Genomic DNA, 27039 nt, shown 5'->3' with positions numbered 1-27039 from the left:
AGCTTGTTTTAGATTTAGGTACGTACTAGTATGCACTCCAGGGATGCATGCGCATTGCATCTGTTATGCATAAAACTAACTCTTAATGTTGTAATTTTGTAGCACAGTAATCAATATATAGGTAAGATAAAACAATGATTAAGCTCGCTCCAGACTACGCGGCGCGAAGCCGCGCACGCGAGTGTGGAGTCGATTTCGCTGATTAGCGAACTAGACTCCACACTCGCGTTCACGGCTTCGCGCCGCGATTCGCGCACGAGTGTGGAGGGCCCTTAAGAGCGCACCGCCAAGAAACTGTTACACAGTTTGGCGAAATTTTTGTAACGAAATTAATGTATGTTTTCTTTATATAACAATAAAAAAAAAGTATGAATATCGAGTCAAGGATACGAGCTAGAAATTTACCAGTCATTTTATTTACATAGTTCTTTTGGACGCAAGAAAATGTACATTATGTACAATGTACCTATATTAACTATACATATAGATTTACATATTATTTTAACACGTAAAACTTATTGTCATGATTAAGTACAGAATGGTTTTCTCATAATCTTCTATTATATAACAACTAGCTTTTGCCCGCGACTTGGTCTGCGTGGACTTAGTAACCCCAGCTAGAGTAAGAATAGCGCCTGGAGAAAGTCTTATAGCAATTATTCAATTTGAGCATATTATGCACACAAATTAGCAGACACTTCATTAATTATCTCCCGCTTTTTACTTTCTTAAGGGATGATTTTCGGGATAAAAACTATCCCATGTCCTTCTCAGGGACTCAACCTATCTCTATGCCAAATTTCATCTAAATCGATTCAGCTGTTTAAGCGTGAAGAGGCAACACACAGACAGACAGACAGACTTTCGCATTTATAATATTAGTATGGATATGGATATATCCAATTTTACTAATGAAATTAAAAAGGTAACTGTTTTTTGTCGGAATTTGAACCTTAAAAGCAATATTTTTGAGATCTATCTACTAGTAAAAGGGACTGCCATCGGTACTTTGATTTGAATTGAATAAAGTTAGACATTGAAAAGTCTGCAACTATTTTGATAGAACACGCAGTGCAAGTTTTATTTATACGTCAAACTTCTATGAAATTATGATGTATAAATAAAACTTGCACTGCGTGTTCTATCAAAATCGTCACAGCCTTTACTTGGTCTAACTCTATGAGACTTGATTAATACACCCAAGTTAAATTAAAAATTACTCATTTTGTATACCTATACATTCATGCCAAGTAACCCGTACCATGGATTTTGAGTGTAAAGATAGGACGCTTACCACATGGAATTTTGTCCCCGTCCGTTCCTGTCTATCGCACGCGCATAATTATATCGCTGTACCCCTCGCACAGTGGCATTGACCGACGCCATCATGGGCTACGGTCTAATACTCGACGCACGGATTGCGGAGGTTGCGGTTTCAAATCCTGCCGGAAGTGTAACTTTTTCCATTTTTTCCTTTAATACAAAATTTACTTGCCTGTTAATTTGTTGGTCTGATTGACATGACATTTGAGTATAAAATTAGCTTATCAACACTAATTTGTATGAAAATGAAACCTTGAACTACGATTCAGTCCCTCGTAATAAATGAAAATTTGTACGTTAATTTTTGTAAGTATAAATTACAAAAATGTAAAATTGCACTCATTTTGAACAATAATTTTAATTTGAACACTTATCTAGTAGTTTAAATAATTTTAACAAATAACTAGACTAAATCAGGGAATGTATAGAAGCACTTTTTTATCGCCATACGTTCAAACCAAGCCCAAAGTTTTGACTTTAATATTATTTGGCATTTTACTATTAATTTTTAAAACATAAACTTAAATTAATCGTGCAGATACAGTACCGGCCAATAATATATCACCTTTGAGTGTTTTTGTATGAGCTTGTATAGAGTAAACAATATAGGTTAGTTTGTAGATTGCATATTTTACTAGTCATTTTGTACAAATATATGACGAATACTGCAATGAAATACTGTGAATTACAATACGATACAAAGCATATTACTAAAAAAACCTCTAGTAAAAAAATTAGGTTAACAATACATTTAAAAAAATCTCTATGAAAAAACCATTACATGAGACCAATTTTTCTCATCGCCCGTACAAAGGACTATTACTAGACTACCTAAAGCAGTGAGGTGGAAGTAACTCACAAATATTTAAAAAAAGTTATACCGTAAAAACATGGTGATATATTATTGGCCGGGACCTTTCTAAACCTTTTTTTATATTCATTAACACATTCATTGCCCCCAACGCACATGTGCGTTCACCGTCATACAAGTTTGTTCCGTCACGCCCCCTGGCAGTGAATGCATTAAATACCAAACTAAAGTAGGGACGCTAATGACGATGAATTTCATACATATATTTTTCGTGAAACGTCTTTACTACCACGCGGATTAAACACTAGCAGCTCGCTCTTTTTTAATAGAAATTTGCATAAGGCTGGAAATACAGCGAGAAACATACGACTTAAGACTTACAGGCTAAAATATACAATTGCAGTATAACAACAAATCAATGGTGCCAAATTGAGAATATTTTCTGAACTTCATTAAATGTATCTAAGAGCGTTTTGAGACTACAAAGACGCAACAACATGAACGTAACACACTTTTCATGAGAGATAGAGACATAGCTATCTGTTAGAACAAGATAGCAATACATAGCTTTTATTCTAACTATTAGCGTCTCTGAGGGTCTACCGTTAACCAAGTTTGTGTTGCCTCCCTGTCACACTTACGTACGAATGTACAACTCTGCCGTCTCTGTCGGTTGTAATAAATTGATAGGTCTGTAGAAAGTTTAAACGGAAGTTACATAAAATACGCCTCATGCCAGCTTTTGATACAAGAAAACAAATGTAAAACTAACCTTAAAATATAATTAGTCGTTGGTTTCAGAGGCCTAAGACTTTTAAACAAGGTGCCACTAAGGCTCAGACACGTTGCGGTCGAGGCCTAAGACTTTCGAACACGGTGTTGCCGAGGCTCAAGAATCAAACACGGTATTACAGAGATTTGAGGCCTTCAGACACGGTGTGACTTTTAAACACTGTAGCTTAAGCCTAACAATTTTAAACATATGATGTTACTGAGCCGTAGACTTAAAGACACGGTGCAAAAGTCTAAGATATTTGATGAGGCTTACGACTTTTAGACTCGATGCGGCCGAGGCCTAACCCTTTCAGATACGGTGTTATCGAGGCCTAAGGCCTTCAAACACGGTGTGGCTTGCGCTGTGGAGACAGGATCTTGAGCATGGTCACTATGGGGGCCTCGAATGCCACGGATATCACGAATGCCATGAAGTATGATATCACAGTTAGCCCCAGAAATAGCACGAACTGAAAATGTAAATTAAATAACATTATTATTTAGGCTTAGACAGACACAGTCGATGAAAGATGGCGTTGTACAGGTCCGTACATTAAATAATCCGGTAACTAGGTACCTAGGTACCAAACCTACGGAACCGTTTGACGATTCAGATACCAAAAAACGTAGAGTTCAAACATAGAGCCTTCTACTTTAGATGTCAAATTAATGGTTCCAATATTTTGCATTACTTCAATATGCGTAATGTCTACAATTAATATTTGTGTTGTGTACCTATTCCAAGGTTATAGGCTGCGTGAGATGTATGGTCACGTGTCACGGGGTGCACCAGTTGAAATCCTTCACCTTGGAAGGGTACAGGAATACTTATCTTATTATTTCGGGGGCCCTTGCGGATACACTTTTAATCATCGGGATCTTTTATGCAATCGCCTCCTCAAGAACAACCTTTTGCCTAATCAAGAGCTTTTACGATCATCTCCAATGTGTCGAATGATGCTCAAGGGATTGCTTTGAATTCCTTCGATTCTAGATAGCCTGCTCCAAAGTCCTTCACTGGCGAGGGCGTGACATACCCACATTAGGTGTATTACTGTCTCTTCGGGATAGAAGAGATAGAAGCGCTGGTGGCCTAGCGGTAAGAGCGTGCGACTTCCAATCCGGTGACCACAGGTTCAAACCCCGGCTCGTACCAATTAGTTTTTCGAAACTTATGTAAGAAATATCATTTGATATTTACAGTCGCTTTTCGGTGAAGGAAAACATCGTGAGGAAATCGGACCAATCCTAACAAAGCCTAGTTTCCCCTCTGAATTGGATGGTCAGATGGCAGTCGCTTTCGCAAAAACTAGTGCCTACGTCAATTAGGATTAGTTGTCAAGCGGACCCCAGGCTCCCAGGAGCCGTGGCAAACGCGATAACGCGAGGAAGATGATGACTGTCTCTTCGGGATGAGATAACAGGCGACAGAGAAGTGTATGGAAACAAAGACATACTGCGCCGACCCCAAGTGAACGGGATAGAGACAAGCGAACGATGGCTGTCTCTTCTGGATACTTACCACGAGTAGTTCTCCCAGGTGTATAGGGTGCGTAAGGTGCATGGCCACATATCGCAGTACGACGGGATGCACCAAGTAAGCGCAGTACGTTACTCTGGAGAACGGGTAGAGGACCGGCGCTGAGAGCAGCGGCTCCACCCAGCCTGTGAAAATAAAAATAATAATTTAAATTTGCCTTGGCCACCTCTAACGGATGGGGGATCGTGCTGTAGAGACCATATTTGAGTCGACCTGTCCTGTAGGTCATCATATCATTTATTCAGTAATAATCATACATTCGAGGCCCCCATAGTGACCATGCTCAAGATCCTGTCTCCACAGCGCAAGCCACACCGTGTTTGAAAGCCTTAGGCCTCGATAACACCATATCTGAAAGGGTTAGGCCTCGGCCGCAACAAATCTAAAAGTCGTAGGCCTCATCAAATATCATACATTTTAAGTATCGGTGAGCGGATATAGTGGAGGATCTCCGTGAGCTCGGCGTCAATGAAAGCTGGCGTGAATCCGCACAGGATTCGGGTAAAATTGCGTGCTCTTGTGTCGGAGGCCAAGACTCATTTTGGGTCATCGCGCCAACCAAGTAAGTTCAAATTTAAGTTAACACGCATTGCTCGGTTTTGTTATCCTCTTCTACGAGTATATACTGCAGCCACGCTCAGCTCCGTCTTTTAGATGCCGAAGTTTAGAGATATAATAGTTATACATACCTCCATGGCCTGAGGAACAGGCTACGATGACCCAGCCCACGCAAGCCGCCCAGAGAGAATGGGATACGGCGCTGTATACCGCCGCAGTGGCTACGCTCAGTTCGGTCTTGTAGAGGCCGAAAATCAGGAAGAGGAAGGTCGCCGTGCAAATCACCCAGCCTACCCACGCCCATACCTGGAAGAAAATATAGTAAGATGTAGGACTATATATATATATATTTAACTTATTTATTTAGAACACAAACTGTATGACATATGCATGTTACCAAAGAGGGTATAATAAGATAGAGCGGTACTGTCATAGTAAATTTTGTAACCACAGTAAATTCACTGTCATCTATCGACACACTTTAAAACTAAGAATGAAGATTTAGAAAAGTACAATAAAATGTATTAAATATGGATAAATGTTTTTTTTTATTTGCATTAAAAAAAAATATGATTTTGAGTTCTTTCACTGATATGCGTTAAAATTGTTAAATAACAAACGAAACCGTCAACGCCCTCTATACGAGAGTAGGCCAAAAGTAGTGGCACTATCTGATCGAGAATAAAATTTTCGTGATTTTCGAGGCACGTATTTTCTTTAGACTGTAAACATCTATTAAGGAGTTATATCTATCTTTGATGTTACATATGTTGTACGCAATGTACAAAAATTGAGATGCGATTCAAACAGACCTTGAGGTTCATAAAAACAATATTAATAAAATAAAAAGGTAAGTAAGAACAACGTAGTACTTTAAGAATACATAACTAACTAACAGAAATACTAAAAGAGTTTACGTCTTACTAGCATTTTAAGACTAGACAAGGAATTATTAAAAGGAAGGAGGAGGAAGAAAGGAGGAGGAAAAAGGTATGTCTAGAATAGTTCTTACGAGAAAAGCTCACATGGACTAAAGATCTAGGTCGTAAGGGGAGACGCGGACAACCAAACGTCACTAACTTTAGGAGATCAGGACAGTTGATGTTACCTTTAAGAATTTTAAACAGAAACATAATATCTAAGTAATTATTTAGATCAGTACGGTTACGGTTTCACTCACTATTATTTTTAGTCGCTTTTGGCGACATGTTTCGGATATTTTCAAATATGTCTCACGATAGTTTATGTTCGATCTAAGTAATTAAATAATTATTCATGTGGTATACGTCCGCTTTCGGCCTTTTAGTTGCCTTTTAATAACAGTTCATTCAAATTACCATTCATTCATTATCATTCATTTTAATTAATTAATTATGGATCTGACATTGCTGGGTCCAGAGGAAGAGGAAGACTGAGGATGAGATGGGCAGATACCATAGCAAATATGAGGAGCATACATGAGAGCCTGCGTTTCAGCAGATGCGTCCGATCGTGTGAAGTGGAGAGAAAGGACAAGAAAGCATACTCCACAATCAGATGGGAATAATAATGATAAGGAGAGAGAGAGAGAGTTCAAATTACCCTGCTCATCTTAATCTTCAGATTGGTCTTGAACAGTATCCACCCAACCGCCATGCCGACCAGATACGGTCCGAGCCTGGTCCAAGGTTTGTCGTAGATTTTGTCGAACTGCGTGAAGGGATCCTCGTTGGAGGGGATGTGGTCGTTGCTCCAGGACACGTAGCCGGTCGTCAGGAGCGACGATATGAAGAAGACGAAGGTCAGGGCAGCGGAGAGTTTGAAGTGGCTGGAATGAAAACAAACGGATGAAATCTTCAACTGTGTACAAATGTACTAGATAAATGTGGAAGAGCGGGGCTTCCTGTCACAGGTATTATACATACTTACTAGGAAGTCCCAACCATGAGAGTGTTATGTTGTATCAAAGATAGATATAACTCCGTAATAGATGGATACAGTCTAAGGAAAAAACGTGCCTCGAAAATCAAGAAAATTTGATTCTCGTTCAGAGGGCGCTACTAGTTTTGACCTACAGTCGTATAGATGGCGTTGACGGTTTCGTTTGTTATTTAACAATTTTAACGCATATCAGTGAAAGAACATGGGTCAAAATCATAAAAATAATTAATGCAAATAAAAAAAAAAACATTTCTATATTTAAATACATTCTATCGTATTTTTATAAATCTTCATTTTTAGTTTTAAAGTGTGTCGACAGATGGCAGTGAATTTACTGGGGTTACAAAATTTACTATGACAGTACCGCTCTAGTATAAGTTACTCTATGCTATTATGTTTTTGAGAAATAAATATTTTAAGGAATTTCCTGTACCTGGTGGCTAAGATGAGTAGAATGGCGCTAACAGCATAGAACTGGGTGTCATCGGAGAGGTACCAACTCCACAACATGCACTGAAATGTAATAAATAAAGTGTTAACTGATTTATTAATACCACGAAATACAATAGGGAATATTACGCGAAACTCTGCGTAGGGAGCGTCAGGGCGCCACTACCACAATCTGAGGGTCCATCGCGAAACAAGAAAATCGAAATTTCTTTATCTAACATCTCTGTCACTTGCATATTCGAGCGATAGAGAGAGGTGCGGAGTCGCGTTTCCCGGTAGGTCCTCTGTAAACACCGCCTTGATGCATCAACGTCATATTTTATTATTTCTGAAAACTTGTCAAAAACCTGTTAAAGGTACAGTATGTATAAGTTACTCTATGGTTTACTAAAAAGGCAGTTGCACTCTGGTGGCAGAATATTGCAGTAATATCCCCTATTATTAGGTAATAATAATAAAGACACCTAAATTGAAAAGTCATGAAATAAAAAAGTGCCTTAAGGCCTCCAGAAGGTTGGCCGCATTGCCCCGCTCAATAGCAATGCTTATCCGTTGAGCAAAATATATACTATTAGCCCACCCTCCGGTTACCAAAAGCCTCTATTGATACCTAAAGGATGATACGCTAGAGGCTTATCGGTGTTTTCTGCCACATAATATTATGCAAAAAGAAATTCTGCAAAGTAATATTATGCGAAAAGCGGAACGACATTTCTGCCAAGTAAAATTATGCAATATAGAAATATGTCAAAAAACTTTCTGCAACACAATAGGGAACCATCAGAGAGAGATTGAAAGTCCACACAGTACCAGGCGTGTCTCACTCCGCGACTTCGTCGCGTCGCTACAAGTACCTGCGGCCGCCGTAATTTTGAGGTTTTGCCATAGTAATTGCCGCACTATGGAACGGCCTGCACGCGCTTGCGCCGCCTTGCGCGTAGTAGTCGCCTTTTGTTAGGGAGTGAATCTTCTGTACCAAGTACTATTATATATCCTGTGACAGTACTCACCATCTGGTCGACGGGGAACAGGGTGTTGATATATAGAAGATTCCTCCACCAGTACTTGGGGCAGGTCTCGTGGTCCATGGCCGGGGGCTCGAAGACGGCGTTGTGAGCGAACCACTTCATAACCACCTCCACTACGCCGAGCATGAACAGGTATGGCGCCGTCAATCTGTAATGAAAATGTGGTATTTTTTTATAAAAAGGAAACTCCGTTTGTATGGGAAGGTGAAATTCGGCCGAGCTTGCTGCGGATAAAAGTAAAAAACTCGCGCAACGGCCATATCATTCGCCGCAAGCTTCGCGCGGCGCGCCATATCTTTTGTTTTCTTCTGATTAGAATCCCTTTAAGACTAGACAATAGACATATTTTGCTCCATAACGAGTGGCTTCACCTGGAGCACTCGTTGGAGATTCGACGTAGACTGCGGGCCGCAGCACTGCGACCGTTTGCTCGGCGACTACCCTCGTTTTCGGTATTATTGTCAAAGGTCAAATAAAGATATGTTTTAGATATGTTTAAGGAAAATGGAAACTATAGGTCTATCTAGACTCTAGACTAAGAGAAGAAACTGTAACAACATTTTTTGTATGACCGTTAGTTTCATATTTCAATAAATAAAAATAAAAAATAAAAATGTTGGGTTGCACACAACACTCACAACGTCATTCGCTAAAGGTTCGTCCACACTGACTACCGATAACTCAAAACAGTTTTCCAGCTAGGAGGCACGGACCAACCACAATCACGGTTGAAATTCGGATCTGAAAATACGCGAATGTCCCGTATAAAATGTCTGTGTCTCACGGAAGTTTTGTTATTAAAATTAAGAATAGATTTGATTTTTAAAGATTAATATCACGTTGGGGTCACCAATGCAGGAAAATGTAGAGAGAGGGCAATAGAGAGTACTCTCTCCATGCGGGTGCTTTATGCTTGAGGACCAAAGTCCACTAAGAGGTAGTCAGAAGGGGTATATACGTCAGAATAATATTATTCTGACGTATATACTTATAGCAAAGATAGATAGATATAACTCCGTAATAGATGGATACAGTCTAAGGAAAAAACGTGCCTCGAAAATTTACGAAAATTTGATTCACGATTAGATGGCGCCACTAGTTTTGGCTTACTCTCGCATAGAGGGCGCTGACGGTTTCGTTTGTTATTTATAATTTTAACTCAGTGAAAGAACATGGGTCAAAATCATATAAAAATAATTAATGCAAACAAAAAAATCATTTATCCCCATTTAAATACATTTTAACGTATTTTTATAAATCTTCATTTTTAGTTTTAAAGTATGTCGATAGATGGCAGTGAATTTACAGTGGTTACAAAATTTACTATGACAGTACCGCTCTATCTTATTATATCCTCTTTGACTTATAGTAAGTGACATTTGAAACTCCGTAACCACGATGTAGGTTTCTAGCTAATTGCGTTCTAGCTCCCTAACGCCATCTGTTAGATGACAACAGTGTCAGCTAGAGGAGACGCCACAATAAAAATATAAATACCATGGAGACTATATAAAGGAGCCAAATCTCTATATATGAAAAGTGTCCATCAAAAAACAGTAATTAGGCGGCGCCACAACACCAAAATACTACCAAAAACAACCTAAGTAATTTGGTCGGGTTATTTGTTGCCTTATATGGTTCATGTTATACTCATGTCCAAGAGCCTAACTAGCGCCACCGGAGAGATTAGGAACTATTATTTAAAGCTGAAAGCGGTCACTTTTGCAACAATTCTGCCATAAGAGATTGGCATCCTTTCTATACCATCCATAATAAATACATTTATTTAGCATCATAAACTTTGGACAATACTTTAAAATAACAATACAACACAAACTAGATGATAAACAGGATCCCCACTCAGCATAATGCCATGACGCTGATTTTCAGTGGGTACCTGACTTAAAACTAAGCTACAACTAAACTAAAACTAAACGAGTTAGTAAATCTTTATTGCAAACCATGGTAACATAGATGTTACAAATGATTTAAAGTTTCACATGGACACCGGTGGTGTGTAGCAATTATTCATATAACTTATACCATAGAGTAACTTATACTAGAGCGGTACTGTCATAGTAGATTTTGTAACCACAGTAAATTCACTGCCATCTGTCGACACACTTCAAAACTAAAAATGAAGATTTATAAAAATACCATAAAATGTATTTAAATATGGATAAATGATTTTTTTATTTGCATTAATTATTTTTATGATTTTGACCCATGTTCTTTCACTGATATGCGTTAAATTGTTAAATAACAAACGAAATCGTCAACGCCATCTATACGACAGTATCCCAAAGCTAGTAGCGCCCTCTGACGAGAATCAAATTTTCTTGATTTTCGAGGCACGTTTTTTCCTTAGACTGTATCCATCTATTACGGTGTTATATCTATCTTTGCTAAAACTAAACGAGTAAGTTAGTTAGTAAATCTTTATTGCAAACCATGGTAATATAGATGTTACAAATGATTTAAAGTTTCACATGGACCCCGGTGGTGTGTAGCAATTATTCATATAACTTATACCATAGAGTAACTTATACTAAAGCGGTACTGTCATAGTAAATTTTGTAACCGCAGTAAATTCACTGCCATCTGTCGACACACTTCAAAACTAAAAATGAAGATTTATAAAAATACCATAAAATGTATTTAAATATGGATAAATGTTTTTTTTATTTGCATTAATTATTTTTATGATTTTGACCCATGTTCTTTCACTGATATGCGTTAAAATTGTTAAATAACAAACGAAACCGTCAACGCCATCTATACGACAGTAGGCCAAAGCTAGTAGCGCCCTCTGACGAGAATCAAATTTTCTTGATTTTCGAGGCACGTGTTTTCCTTAGACTGTATCCATCTATTACGGAGTTATATCTATCTTTGCTAAAACTAAACGAGTAAGTAAGTTAGTAAATCTTTATTGCAAACCATGGTAATATAGATGTTACAAATGATTTAAAGTTTCACACGGACCCCGGTGGTGTGTAGCAATTATTCATATAACTTATACCATAGAGTAACTTATACTAGAGCGGTACTGTCATACTAAATTTTGTAACCCCAGTAAATTCACTGCCATCTGTCGACACACTTCAAAACTAAAAATGAAGATTTATAAAAATACCATAAAATGTATTTAAATATGGATAAATGATTTTTTTATTTGCATTAATTATTTTTATGATTTTGACCCATGTTCTTTCACTGATATGCGTTAAAATTGTTAAATAACAAACGAAACCGTCAACGCCATCTATACGACAGTAGGCCAAAGCTAGTAGCGCCCTCTGAACGAGAATCAAATTTTCTTGATTTTCGAGGCACGTTTTTTCCTTAGACTGTATCCATCTATTACGGAGTTATATCTATCTTTACTTATACATAATTTTACATATATCTATATTTACCTGGCGAATCTGTATCCCATGAGGCCAAAGAATTGTAGCAAACCCGAGGTGATCTTCCTCCTGCCCTTGGTTAGCAGGTCGAGTTTGCCCTTCGCGTTGGTCCGGAAATACAGGAAAGAAACCAGCATGCCACTGAAAACGAGCGAGTTCTTAAAGGGGCCCACTGACGAGTCCGCCGGACGATATCGGCCTTTCAGAATTTATCCTTTATCCGTTAGAACAAGCATTTGACAGTTGCGAACAACTGATAGGCCGATATCGTCCGGCGGACGAATAGTCAGTAGGAAAGGGGCCCTTTAGAAGCATCTTGGGGTCTCTGAGGATCGAAAAAACCGGCCAAGTGCGAGTCAGACTCGCGCACGAAGGGTTCCGTACCATTACGCAAAAAAACGGCAAAAACATCACGTTTGTTGTATGGGTGCCCCACTTAAATATTTATTTTATTCTGTTTTTAGTATTTGTTGTTATAGCGGCAACAGAAATACATCATCTGTGAAAATTTCAACTGTCTAGCTATCACGGTTCATGAGATACAGCCTGGTGACAGACTAATAAAAAAATCATTTTACAGTACATATGGTGCTACTTTTTCGCACTAGTGCGGGAATGAGCACTTTTCGTGCATATGTCGAAAGTTTAAAGGGCCATATGTACTGTAAAACGTTGTACGATACACGTGCGAAAAGGTAATTCGCAACTCGTGTCGATTTAAAAGCAGTCGACAGCTATCACGGTTGACGGACAGACAGACAGCGGAGTGTTAGTAATAGGGTCCCGTTTTTACTTGTCCCGCTCGCATAGTGTCCCACTCCGCTCAAATACTAATCTATCCTTGACTACGCTATCCTCGTAAAACCCACCATATAAGATTTTACTATTTTTAAGTTGAACCTTGTTGTATAGAAGATTAGGGTGACTTTCGTTTGTTTTAGAAGACAATGAAACAAAACAAATGCTACTTAATTCAGTTAATGTAAGGTTCAAATTAGATTGAAACAGAGTGTACATTGTAATGCACATTGGGCCTTACGAGGCTATAGCCCTCACCCGAGACAGAAGAAAGTGTCTACGCTGTACACGGCGCTGATGATGAGCTGGAACCAGAAACTCTTCTCCAGGACCGCTCGCAGCGCCGTGTTGTCCGCGTACTGTGAACAAACACATCACTTCTGGTATTAAGTATAGGCCCTTAAATTTATCATGTAATGTAGGCAGGGTTGGGCAAAATACAGGCTTCATTGTATTTGAAATACAAATTACAAAATATATTTTAAATTGTATTTGAAATATAAAATACAAATTACTTTGGTGGCAGGTATTTGAAATACAAAATACAAAAATACTGTGTTCAAAATAATGTATTTTAAATAGAAAATACTAAATTAATTTCATGAATTTTTTGCCAATACTTTTTACAGGTTTTTATGAATTGAAGAAGGAATTTCCTTCCATAAACTTAAATAAACGTATGGCAGGCATTAGGCATAACAGTTGTTTGTCGGAAATCTCTCTCTAAAGACACATCTATGCCTGATTCTCATCATACACGCCAGGCGTCAGATCTATCTGGCAGAATCATCAACCATCTGCATGCAACCTCTGGCTATGGGCTACGTTCATGAAAAATAATTTATAATAAATATAAAATCATGGACCACGGGAACAGTGTCCGAATCGACGGATCGAAGATTTGCAAGATGTTGATAAACACACCTTGAACACAACGATGCAGGTGTGTCCAAAGATGACCCACACCATGGAGAGTGACCGTAAACCATGGACCACGGGGACAGTGTCCGAGCCGACGGACTGGTCGAAGATCTGCAGGATGTTGGCCTTCATCGAGAATGAGAGGAGCAGTTCCGACCAGATGCCTGGAACAAATGAGAAGTATGGATATAGTAATTTTAGTTTTTGTATTGAATTTTCAACGGAACTACACTATACCTACTTGCAAGGGCAGATTCAAACCAAGACCTCAAAAAAAATAAGTTGGTTGCCTTGATAAAAAAAAAACACGAAAACATGTCTAATTTTAATATTGTCTTCGGTTACCGCGATAGTTACTCATGAAATAAAATTATGAAGACGGATTATATCGCGTATATTGAATTTATTACATCCCGACGTAACCCGTTAATCCGATATATCCTGATATAATCCGTTTTCATAGTTTTATTTCATGTCTAATTTTAAATTTGTTTTCAATTGTAATCGTTATACCATAGCATTCAAGGAATTCCCTTAAAATTTCTTGAGGTTTGTCGGTATTTACTTACTGAGCTTGAGTTGATCCTCCTGTGTGGACGATGTCTCAGATGTGAGGTGTTCCTCTGAATTATTCGTGTTGATCGTAATGTTGTTGTTCACGTTGTACATCGATTTGCCTGTGAACGAAACACTGGATAAGCTTAGAATAGAGTATAGTGTTGATTTTAATCTGAAATATGGGGCATTTTCTATGAAAAGGGACCTTATTCTCGATGGCGCTTACGCCGCACAGCGTCGCGCGGCATTGTATTTATATCGGAGCATCGTTAATAATGGCGTAAGCGCCATCGACAATAAGGTCCCTTTTTATAGAAAATACCACATATGTAGATGTAAAGTAAAGAAAAAGGAGACTTTGAGCTGGACGCGGCTCTTTGGAGTCAAGAGACTAATATAACAGCATCACATTTGGGTTTCTTAGACCACTGAAAACATTTGCGGCTATTTAAGATTCCTAAAACTGGTGGTTCCTACTGCGGTTGGCTCTTGTTCCCAAAGTTTCCCAACCTTTGGTGACGTTGATAGCGTGTTGCGGGTTCAGATCGAGCCTGACGTCCCCCTCGGCGGCCATGTTGGCGGCGCGACGGCGGCGCCGGCGCACGGCGCGCGCCAACTTCATGTCGTACGCCGTCGCGGAGATGAGGACGATTGCCAGTGCGCAGGTAACGCCGCTGGAAGAAGAAATAAACAGTTTAACACTTAACCTGTCGAGATCAAGACATTCGAACTTGAATAACAAATGTTATTGTTGAGTAAGTTTCATATATATGTCGTCGGCCGATCGTAAAATCAGACCGATCGTAAAGTTCCTGTGAAATGTTTCGACGATAGTCACATTAAAACAATACATTGGTAGGATAAATTTGTTAAGTTGCTTAAGATGCCCAAAGAGCAAACTGTCAAAAAATTGGAGCCCCGCGTAGCCGTGTACAGTCGCCATCAGATATATCGGAGCGGCCGTGGTGATCAAAAATATCTGAACACGCACTCTAGCGGTTTGACAATAGGGGCGTGTTTAGATATTTGTGAGCACCTCGGCTGCTCCGATATATCTGATGGCGACTGTACCTAAGGTATCGATTTTGTTAGTAATTTAGAATAGTATAGAAATCATTTATTCAGACAACACATCAATACAAATAACACATATAAAGCAAATAAACAAAACAGTAGAAATAGAGATGTGAAGCCGAAATGGTCTCCACTCAATGCAGCTGGCACGACTAGCGTGGTCACAACGGCGCTGGTTTTCGCGCTTGGTCAAATGGTCACCTGGAGAGTCAATGGATCGTGAGAAGAGCGTATGTGGGGCACCCGGGCGGAAAACGTCCGTCTGGGCGTCCCAGATACCGCTGAAGTGACGAAGCCCTAAAAGACCTGTCCGCCCTCGGAATTCCCAACAGGCGTGAAGTGGCGCAGAATAGGGCAGAGTGGCGCTCTCTTGTGCCAGACGCCAAGATCCTTTGGGTCACTGAGCCAGTGAAGTATGATATGGTAATTTCTATATAGCCACCCGACCCGATTACCGTTCGATTGGCAACAAAACTTTAGAAATTCTAACCATTTCCTTGTTCAAACCGCCGTTTGTCGTAATTCAGACCACTTCATTCTAGTTTATAAACTAAAATAGATGCAAATTTAGACCTAAATCACTAAGAATAAGATAACATTTGATTTAAAACTTATATCAAACTGAACTACTTAATTTATAAGCCAATAACACGCAAACTTAAACTTTTAATCGTTTAGAACAAGAGTTAAATTTAATGTTGAAATTACGAAATAAAATAAAATTATGAGATGTGCAATCATTTCTAAATTTGTAAATTAGGTATACGTGTTTGCTAAATATATATGTACGCAAGTTAATAATATGTTATTTGTAGCGGTAGCTCTACTAATGATTTGCATTTTGTGTCAGTTTCGTTTATGGCCCTTCTTATAGGTAGGTGCAGGATGGGCATAAAATGTGATTAAAATACAAACGGTGAATTATTAACAAGTTCATTTTCAAGTGATTTAGACAATAAAATCTAGTAAAATATTTTAAATAGGTACTTGAATGTCATTTATTTTACTGACTCTGTACCTAACTCAAAATGCGAAATATAAACATTTAAAAATAAACAAGAGTCGAAACCTGGGAAAAAATATATTATAATTTATAATAATCTTAAAATAAATCTCTATCGTGCTATATGCTTGCTGTTTCTAAAGTGATGTAAATAAAATCGTAAAAACATAAAAATACTTACAACAAAACCTGAAACGTCTTATCCTCCAAAAAGTTATAACCACCATGGTCGGGAGAGCGCACCGCCGTGACCTTGAACTTGAGCAGCGGGGCCCGCGAGGCCTGCACCAGCGCGCCTACGGCCTCGCGAGTGCACGAGGCCGGCAGGCAGAGGCCGAGGTGGAGGGTTCGGCGCTGAAATAATAGGTATGGGTTAAGAGAGGCAGGACACAAATGTCATATCGCTCAAATCTGGAACAGGCGGAACAGCCTAACTGCGGAAGTACCTCCACCATACATAAGACCACAGACATAATTACACTGAGATTTACTCTGTAAGGTTTAGCTGATTTCTGCTGAGTACCTCTTACAGCGATTCTTTCATTACACATACTTATCTGCATTACTTATTGTAGCAAGACCTCACTCACAGTTTTGATAATATCAGGGTCGTCGGACGAGGCCGACAGCCGCACGTTGTAGAAGGCCGCATCGAAGGGAGGCCCAAAACCAGTCATGGAGACATCCTCGCGCCAGTCCGCGAAGATCTGGGAACCGCTCTCTGCAAAGACATACACTTGTTAGTATCATAAGTACCTAGATCATGGCAAACATTATCACCAAGGAGGAGTTCTGGCCGAAGAGTGTCAAGTACCGGCGGTACCGCGGCCGGCGCCCTGACGCTGCGTTTTACGTAAGCGTATACTCACGAACGCGAAGCGAAGCGGCGCGGCGCGGCGTGGCGGGCCAACGGCGTTCGCGTTCGCAACGAGATCGCCCACGTAGGACACTTCTATAGGTATCAAAGGATTGATTCACCCCGCTCCGCGACGCGCCGCGCCGCGTCGCTTCGCGTTCGCGTGTTGCTCGCCTACGTAAGTAGTACGCTGCGTGACACTGCGGGGTTACAAGCTGTATCGCAGCTATAATAGGCTAGATGACAAATTTTTATTAATGGTATCAATCGATCAGGTTTGTTTTTAGGATCAAATGTCTATATGGGACCCATTGCATTAAAGCAATACAAAAGTCAGAAATGACAGTCAAACCCCGACAGTCGTACTTCACTCGCGAAACGCTTCTAACAAAACGATAAGTGAACGTGACGTCAAGTTCACTGAGAGCCCATTTTGAATGTATGGACAAAATAAGAAAATTGCGTTTTTGTCTGTGAAATGTTGCGTTTATGTATATAGTTGCTGTACAATATTTTTTTGGATAAAATGTAAAGAATCGAATGGTACCCTTACTTTTTTCCTTTTCGGAAGTTGAAAAATTACTTAAACTGAAACTTTCAAGTCCTGTATTTTTGTATTATTTCCATATATTATTTTAATATCTACATTATTGTGATAAATTACTCATTTGCTATCTATGTTACTAGATTTTGTTATTAAATTCAACATGTGTCATCATTCCTATTGTGTTTTTAATTTTAGTTTCTAGTTTTAAGATATATTTTATAATAATATGTATATATACTAGTTTTAAGGTAAGAATTTAATTTAATTTCTTTATTAATAAAATACCGTAAAATGTTACTTTGCTCCTGACTGGGATATTGTGCTGCAATAGTTTATATAAATGAAAACGCACCATAAAGTTCTTAAGCTCTCGTTCAAAAATCAACACGCTATTTCTCAAAAATCGTTGATCAATGTTACCCCTAGACTGAAAGTAACTACAGTTTACGGTAGTAAATATTTACTTTAGCAACGACTATAATCTTATGCCATATTCATTCACTCGTAACGGCGATTGGGTAACGAGCAAACTAGCTTTCACATTATTAAATACATATTTTATTTCAGTCAGGTGTGCACAACTAATGTGATTGCCTTTACCGCCCACCGAGTAACTAAACGTGCCATTACTGGACAGTTAGTCCACCCATTTGTAGCTACGTTTGTATGGAGAACCGAGCTTGCCGGTGACCCTTAAGAACGTGGCAGTTCAGTAGTTTTAACCCTGGATATAAAGTTGGCCCTGTAATTTGAGTACATGGTAGAGCTCAGCAGAGCCAGTCCAGTAGTTGTTTCCCCAATAGAACGTGGCAGAGCTCCGCGGAACCTGTTCAGTAATTTTTACCCTGGGCATAAAGCTGTTGCCCTATAATGGACAAGTGAACTCACTGTTCCTGTGTTTGGACACGGCGTGTCGTTCGTTGAGTACATGACAGAGCTCAGCAGAGCCAGTCCAGTAGTTGTTCCCCCAGTAGAACATGGCAGTATAGCGGCCGCTTGCGTCCTCCACTGTGAACAATTAAATAATTCAATAAGACAAACTTTATCATCATCTTTCTAATTAACCATTAAATGCATGATTTTTAGGGTTCCGTACCTAAAGGGTAAAAACGGGACCCTATTACTAAGACTCCGCTGTCCGTCTGTCTGTCACGAGGCTGTATCTCATGAACCGTGATACCTGGACAGTTGAAATTTTCACAGAATATGTATTTCTGTTGCCGCTATAACAACAAATACTAAAAAGTACGAAACCCTCGGTGCGCGAGTCCGAATCGCACTTGGCAGGTTTTTTTCTTTTTGCCGAAATTAATATATGTGTTAAGTAGATAATTGTTTACTGATTCTGGGAAAAATAAAAATAAAATATTAAAACGTCGATTTTCACTGCTAAATCAGTGTTAGAATTTACATAGGCTAAATCATATTTATGTAAATATATAATTTTCAGTAAGAGATATATGTAAAATCTTACTAGATAGATAGATAGATAGATAAAACGTTTATTTGGATGCTGCAAAACACACAATTTTAGTGTAAAGTATAAGTAGGTACATTGCAGTCAGAACAAAACTTAAGTACTAAATTAAATTAACAAAAAATTTTTTACTTAAACACGAAATATTAGTTTTTAGTGGTTAGCTGCACGCTGTGTGCATTGCAGCAACAACAAAAGGGTTCCGACTCAGCTATACGCTCCACTCTATTGAGCGGAGCACTGATATTCTGCCGGAACCCAGATCACGTTACAGTTAGGTAAATATGACGGTGATAAGTATACGGCACTGTAAAAAGTGTGTAGTTGAGTGGTGTTAGAAAGTTCTGAAATAAAATACATAAATAAAACAGAAAATAAGCATAAACATAGAAATAAAAATAGTAGTGGCCATAAAATAAGAGTGAGAAAGCGCGAAAGGTTCGGTACAAGATCTCATAGCAATACCGATTAGATCCTGAAATCAGCAACCAAAAAGCCGTATGGTATCCCTGTTTTTTGTTTTTCAAGCAGTATCTTTTTAAACTGGTGTTTAAAAGTTTGCTTATTTTTAAGCCGTCTTACAGGTGGAGGGATATCATTCCAGCATTTGGTCGCGAGATACCGGAAACAACCGGTAAATGCAATCGTTCTATGAGGGTACATTTCTAAGAGACAACGCCGAGTTGACCTACTACCATCAGAAAGGTACACTATTTGTGATATACCTAAACCTATACTTATTTGGAATAGATTTAAGAGCATGTAAGAGGTATTCTGTTGGTAAATTAAATTACCTATGATAAAGATTTTAAATATAAAATAATTGCAAACCCCGAATAAAACCGCCTAAATCACATACCACGCACATACTAAAAATCACCAACTTTTCCAAATTTCCCCCATTTCTTCTTAAAACAAAAGTAATGTTTTAAAACTAAAATACTGCTCTGAATAAAACATCTGAAAGTGTATTAATTTATGATCAAAATAATAATACGGGACCAAATCAACTTTATCTAATGGGGTATTTGACTACTAGTCAAATCGGTTTCTTTTTTCAAACAACTTTCAAACTGTCAAAACGAATTTGCTAGTTGCTTTGCTACTATGGAATTTATATGAAACACTAGCATGTGACGTCACAATCGAATTACTCTTTATAGTTTTCTACTGGAAATAAATATAAGAGACTGGTTAAAAGTGAAGAGCATAGATAGACTAATTCGCATGACTGAACATAGAGAGACATATAGACATACCTATATGGTCGCCGACCTCCTGGACGGAGATGGCACGTAAAGAAGAAGAAGAAGAAGTTTTATACGGGTTTTAAAATAGAAATTGTGTCTAAAAATAATTGCTGTCTACGTTTCTCTATTAATCTTCTGTTTTTTTATGCATGGTGTAAAATAATTTATTTTAAATACAGTCAAATACCCTATTATGCATAAAATTATATGTTTTTATTGTGTAGGTTGCATCCATCACTATGCATAAATCTCATCAATTATTTTTTCAATTCAGCCCAACTAATGAGACTTAGGAACTGTCTTTTTATACATAACAATCATACGAGAGGTATAAGTAGACAACATGTTTGTGAAACTTTTGCTTAACACGACAATATAGGAACAATACCCGTATTGTAATATTGCAATTGTAACCTGCAACGCGATTGTAACACGAGACATTGTCTTGGGATCCGTTCTCGCTGGCCGGCAATTTTATAGTTCCTTTACATGATGGGCCGGCACTGGAGCAGCGAGATGACCATGCGATGGATGAGAGCACGCATGGCGCGCATCATTGGCCCACTACCTTTGATGTGCGCACGAAAACCGACACCGTGGCCATCCCGCCGCGCCATAAGCCATCCGACACCACTCCTCTACAGGCTGGCCCATTTTAGTGAGCAAGTATGATGACCCATCCGTGTAGAAGAGCCATTATATACTCCGTAGCTTGTATATTGAATTAGCCTTGGGCTGTGCTCTGAAGAATTGTTTGACATGATGCCAACGGCCGCTTTCTATCACCGCACCGCTCGCCATCGGCAGGGCGTTCATCCTCACACCCTAGCACCTAAATGGTCGCGTACTGTGCGGTTTAAGAGGAATTTCCTCCCGCGTACGCTTCGGCTGTGGAATGAGCTCCCTGCCGAGGTTTTCCCGAGGGCCTACAGTATGGGGTTCTTCAAAAAAGGAGTGTACAGGTTTTTAAAGGGTCGGCAACGCGCATGTAATATCTCTGGTGTTGCAGGCGTCCATAGGCTACGGTGACTGCTTACCATCAGGCGGGCCGTATGCTTGTTTGCCACCGTCGTGGTATAAAAAAAAAAAAAATAGGGATGAATTTCATATGCCGTTTTCGTACCAGCAGCTCAGACGTATTATAATATGTTAATCTGATAAGTACGATGTCCTTTTAAAGCCACAAAATAAAATCGAATTCTGAACTTTATAATGCAATAAAAGACAGTTCCAAATTCAGAACGGCAAAAATGCAGGGGCAGAAGCAGGGGAATTTAATGATTAGAAATAATATTTTCACCTCATCAGCTCGAACAAGCCTACTTTCGTCACTGTGAGGAAAGTGCGACTTTCCTCACTCCAGCCGGGCTAGCACATGATTGGCGCGAGAGTATCTCGCCGCGACATAGACTACCCGTCCCTCTTTAATTCATACAGTTAGTAAAAGACGGGTAGTCTATCTCGCGGCGAGATACTGTCGCGTCAATCATGTGCCTACAGGGAGTGAAACAAAGTAGCTTTTTAATTTAGTGAAGGCCATGAACTGCCACTTCATACTTGTCTGTATTATTCGAAATACATTTTAACCTTTAATATGTTCTCACTACTGAGGAGCGCTGGTGGCCTAGCGGTAAGAGCGTGCGCCTTGCAATCCGGAGGTCGCAGGTTCAAACCCCGGTTCGTAACAATGAGTTTTTCGGAACTTATGTACGAAATATCATTTGATATTTACCAGTCGCTTTTCGGTGAAGGAAAACATCGTGAGGAAACCGGACTAATCTCAATAAGGCCTAGTTTCCCCTCTGGGTTGGAAGGTCAGATGGCAGTCGCTTTCGTAAAAACTAGTGTCTACGTCAATTCTTGGGATTAGTTGTCAAAGCGGACCCCAGGCTCCCATGAGCCGTGGCAAAAATGCCGGTATAACGCGAGAAAGAGGAAGTATTTTAATTGTTATGACGATCATGTTAAAAAGCTATCAATAAGCAAAATAATAATAACCAAGCATTTTTCTGCCCGCGGCTTCGTCTGCGTGGGATGATGATGATTAATAAAAAAAGTAAAATAAAAAAATATTAATCGGGTAAGCGGTTTAACCGTGAAGAGGTAACAGACAAACAGACAGACGGAGTTACTGCCGCATTTATAATACTAGCTTTTACCCGCGACTTCGTCTGCGTGGAGTTAGTAATTTGGGTAGCTTATTTTTTAACCAATCTGCTTTTTATCGATTTCCCATACAAACTTCGACCCCCCTTTTCACCCCCTTAAAGGATGATTTCTGGGATAAAAACTACCCTATGTCCTTCCCCGGGACTCAATCTATCTCTATACCAAATTTCAACTAAATGGTTCAGTGGTTTAATCGTGAAGAGGTAAAGTAAAACAGAAAGACAAAACACACTTTTGTATTTATAATATTAAGTATGGATTATAGTATTGATAGTGATAGGTGATAAAAATGCAACCATGCTGACAGCGCAGGTAGCATTTACACGTCATTATAACGTCAGCGACGTCAGCAGCCTTACTTGTTAATTGGCCTTGCCTTGCCATCTTGGTATATATGTGTATATATTCATCGAAAAACATAACCCACCAATTTTGGGCAACGAACAAACCAACCATTAAACCTGTTAAACGTAAAATAAAGGCCAAGCCCATCATCGAAAACTTATTAACGCCAGAATATATTATCTCAAAACCGTCAATAAGTCTTTACGTGCACTTCCTGTCCTTTTGAAGGAACTTCCGTGTCCTCAAGTCTTTAAAAACATGTTAAAAGTAAATAGGACGACCGGCGAACAGGCGAGCGTGTATGAGGAATGTTATGAAAGTGAAGGAAGCGAAAGAGCAAGTGGAAATCTGGGCTGTTGGTAAAGATGTAGCGCGGTGATTACTGGTAGAAGGTAGATGATTGTGGAACTAAACTAGTTTATATACAAAGGTACAGTCAAAGATAGATATAACTCCGTAATAGATGGATACAGCCTAAGGAAAAAACGTGCCTCGAAAATCAAGAAAATTTGATTCTCGTTCAGAGGGCGCTACTAGCTTTGGCTTACTGTCGTATAGATGGCGTTGACGGTTTCGTTTGTTATTTAACAATTTAAACGCATATCAGTGAAAGAACATGGGTCAAAATCATAAAAATAATTAATGCAAATAAAAAAAATCATTTATCCATATTTAAATACATTTTATCGTATTTTTATAAATCTTCATTTTTAGTTTTAAAGTGTGTCGACATATGGCAGTGAATTTACTGGGGTTACAAAATTTACTATGACAGTACCGCTCTAGTATAAGTTACTCTATGGTACAGTAAAGGAAAAAATGGCAAAAATTATGTACATACTACCTTCATTGTCACTGCACGGAGAAAAAAATACCTAAATACTGTAATCTGAACAAGAAAATCTAGTAAATTCTGGGACAATTGTTCACATAGTATAAATAACTAAACCAATCTGAACAAGTTTGGGAACAAATCAAATTATTTTATTAAAATATTTTGATTTGTGTGTGATCCGGCCTTCACCACTGGAGGGCTTCGTCATTTTTTCTTTAATATATGACATCTATTACAGTTTTTAAACCAATCTGTTTAAATTCGTTGAGCTTAGTGAACTATAACAAAGAATGCAGCCTGGTTTTTAAGCTTGCCTACTTTCAAAATTTCATACTTTTATTAGAGTAAATTATGGGTATGGGTTTAAACATGGCGTCTATTGACAAAACTGCATGTCCATACAAAACAATAAGAAAAATTAAAAATATGACCTTTGGCGCAGGTAACAGATAAATAATTTAATTTCCGTACCATTTCGTACCAGGACACCAGGATGGCACATGTTGAATTTTATATTACTTATAACAAAATTTAGTAAAAGAGATTGTGGATATTTAAATAATATATGGAATGATAAAAAATACAGGATCTAAGTCAAAATTTAAAGTTTTTCTTTAACTTCCAAAAAGGAATAAAGTAAAGATACCATTCGATTCCTTGCATTTTATCCAAAAAAAGTTTGTATAGCAACTATATGCATAAACGCAATATTTCACCGACAAAATCGCAATTTTACTTATTTTGCATACATTCAAGATGGATGAGTGACCGGTCGACACGTTCACTTATGGTTTTGTTAGGAGCGTTTCGCGAGTGAAGTAAGGACTATCATTTGTGACTTGCATTGCTTTAATGCAATGGGTCCCATATAGATAGCATTTATACGTCACAATGACGTCAGCGATGTCATTATGACGTAATAATGGCGTCATTATGACGTCGCTGACGTTACTTTGCTACCTAGGACATTTGATCCCAACAACAAACCTGATCGATTGATACCATTAATAAAAAATTGTCATCAAGCCTATAGTATAACGTCCCTAGCGACTTTCATATTGATATTGTCACTGTGACAAAGTACGAAATTAAAAAAAAATTAGTGCCTACGCCAATTTTTGGGATTAGTTGCCAAGCGGACCCTAGAAAGGGCTGGCAAAAAGTAATAACGCGAGGAAAACGATGACAAGGTACGAAATGGTACTGAAATTATATCCTTGACCGTACCTTAGCCCTTATCGGATGATAAAGAGCTATGTAAAAGTGGTCGGAACAAAAGAAGGTCGACTGGCATTTAACAGATCATTAAAGAACGGCTTTAGAGGTAGAGGTTAAATACAATAGGTCATTAAGGTGAAGGAAGGTTGAAAAGAGATATTGGTATAATTTAATAAATTAATATTAAATATTATTGTTGGACAATTTTACACAAATGGGGCATTTTCTATGAAAACGGATATTATTGCCGATGGCGCTTACGCCGCACAGGGTCGCGCGGCATTGTATTTATATCGGAGCATCGTTAATAATGGCGTAAGCGCCATCGACAATAAGGTCCCTTTTTATAGAAAATACCACAAATCGACCTAGTCCCACGTTAAGCTCAATAATGCTCGTGTTATGAGAAAAGAGCTGAAAGGATAGTGTAATCTTAGCAATCTACAATCGAGAAAACCGGCCGAGTGCGAGTCGGACTCGCGCACGAAGGGTTCCGTACCATTCCGCAAAAAACGGCAAAAAATCACGTTTGTTGTATGGCAGTACTTAAATATATATTTTATTCTGTTTTAAGTATTTGTTGTTATAGCGGCAACAGAAATGCATCATCTGTGAAATTTTCAACTGTCTAGCTATCACGATTCGTAAGATACATCCTGCCCGCGCAGCATGGTTCCCCTATCACTAAGTCCGTCACTTTCGCACTCACATACTTGTTAGAACGTGAGAGGCATGGTGATAAGCGTACCGTGCTACGACCCCTGGTGACAGACGGACAGACAGACAGATAGACAGACAGCGGAGTAATAGGGTCCCGTTTTTACCCTTTAGGTACGGGACTAATAAATGCTCTTACCAGGATTTAAACTCGATATATGTGGCATTTTCTATAAAAAGGGACCTTATTGTCGATGGCGCTTACGCCATTATAAACGATGCTCCGATATAAATACAATGCCGCGCGACGCTGTGCGGCGTAAGCGCCATCGACAATAAGGTCCCTTTTCATAGATAATGCCCCATATATCGTTACGTTCGTGGTTAAATTTTGACATCATCATTCGCTTGCTCTGGTATCAATATAAGACAACTTTGCCTCATTGTAAAACGAATAGCTATTGTTCAATTGTAATAAGCCAAAACATTATAGGTATGTCAAGTTCAATCAAATATGTGGCTTTCTATCAGAGAAGGGTCCTTATGGACATGAAGCATAAGGATACTTTTGTGGATGGATAAGTTTCTCACATCAATTCCACTAGATATTAGGAGTCCCCGGCAAGCTCGGTTCTTCATACAAACGTAGTTACGCTCTCATTTTAAAACGACTAGCTAGATTACTATGAAACTTTATACTTACAATAGTATAAGGTATATCTATGTCTGTAATTAGTTTATGTAGCTTCAGATAGCATATTTAAAAAAATACAGCGAAATTGTTTTTCATACAAAACTTGTTTTTGCCCTATCTCGTTTGTTTTATAAACTGGAACTATATATAAACTAATTACAGACCTAGATATACCTCATGTCATTGTATGTGCAAAGTTTCATTACAATCCAACACGGAGTTTTAAAATGAGAACGACACTCCGTTTGTATGGGAAGGTGAAATTCGGCCGAGCTTGCCGGGGACTTAAGTTATTTTCTTCTTCTTCTTTCTTCTTTCTCCCGGCTATGTTCCCATATTACTTGGGCTCAGCCCTCGCTACGTTTTCGCCACAACAATCTATTTTGTGTTCCCTGCGTCTACATTATTAGCTTTAAGATCTTTTTTGATTGTGCTCACAAGTTATAATAGCAGTTATTTTATTGCACTAAATGTGTCAAGCCAACAAGTTATGAGTAACATAATATAATTATATTAGTGTAGTGCAAGGCCACATAAACAAATTGCTACATCGTCGTTTCTCAATAGTTTGTTAAGATAAATTATAAATAAGCACGTCGTTATATCGCTAATATAGCCTTTCTAAAACTATATGGGGCATTTTCTATGAAAAGGGACCTTATTGTCGATGGCACTTACGCCGCACAGCGTCGCGCGGCGTTGTATTTATATGGGAGCATCGTTAATAATGACGTAAACGCCATCGACAATAAGGTCCCTTTTTATAGAAAATACCACATATCGCTTATACAGGCCATAAAGTAACTTATACTAGAGCGGTACT

General features: G+C 38.7%; 1 protein-coding gene across 1 annotated transcript in view; it reads right to left on the bottom strand.

The window, feature by feature from the left end:
- Positions 1-2327: 2327 nt before the first annotated feature.
- The window catches only part of LOC134755158 (uncharacterized), a 64375-nt gene continuing 39663 nt past the window's right edge, over positions 2328-27039 (bottom strand). Inside the window, exons 2-15 of the mRNA XM_063691659.1 lie at positions 18460-18579; positions 16759-16889; positions 16350-16522; positions 14602-14765; positions 14103-14210; positions 13537-13697; positions 12871-12971; positions 11824-11955; positions 8387-8552; positions 7360-7439; positions 6588-6813; positions 5138-5312; positions 4431-4573; positions 2328-3378 (exon numbers count right to left, since the gene is read on the bottom strand). Coding sequence (XP_063547729.1) covers positions 3250-3378; positions 4431-4573; positions 5138-5312; positions 6588-6813; positions 7360-7439; positions 8387-8552; positions 11824-11955; positions 12871-12971; positions 13537-13697; positions 14103-14210; positions 14602-14765; positions 16350-16522; positions 16759-16889; positions 18460-18579 — 2009 coding nt within the window. The 3' untranslated portion in view covers positions 2328-3249. The remainder of the gene's footprint in view (positions 3379-4430; positions 4574-5137; positions 5313-6587; positions 6814-7359; positions 7440-8386; positions 8553-11823; positions 11956-12870; positions 12972-13536; positions 13698-14102; positions 14211-14601; positions 14766-16349; positions 16523-16758; positions 16890-18459; positions 18580-27039) is intronic.

The sequence above is a fragment of the Cydia strobilella genome, chromosome Z, assembly GCF_947568885.1.
Source record: "Cydia strobilella chromosome Z, ilCydStro3.1, whole genome shotgun sequence".
Lineage (NCBI taxonomy): Eukaryota > Metazoa > Arthropoda > Insecta > Lepidoptera > Tortricidae > Cydia > Cydia strobilella.
This window is presented reverse-complemented; position numbering and strand designations above follow the sequence as displayed.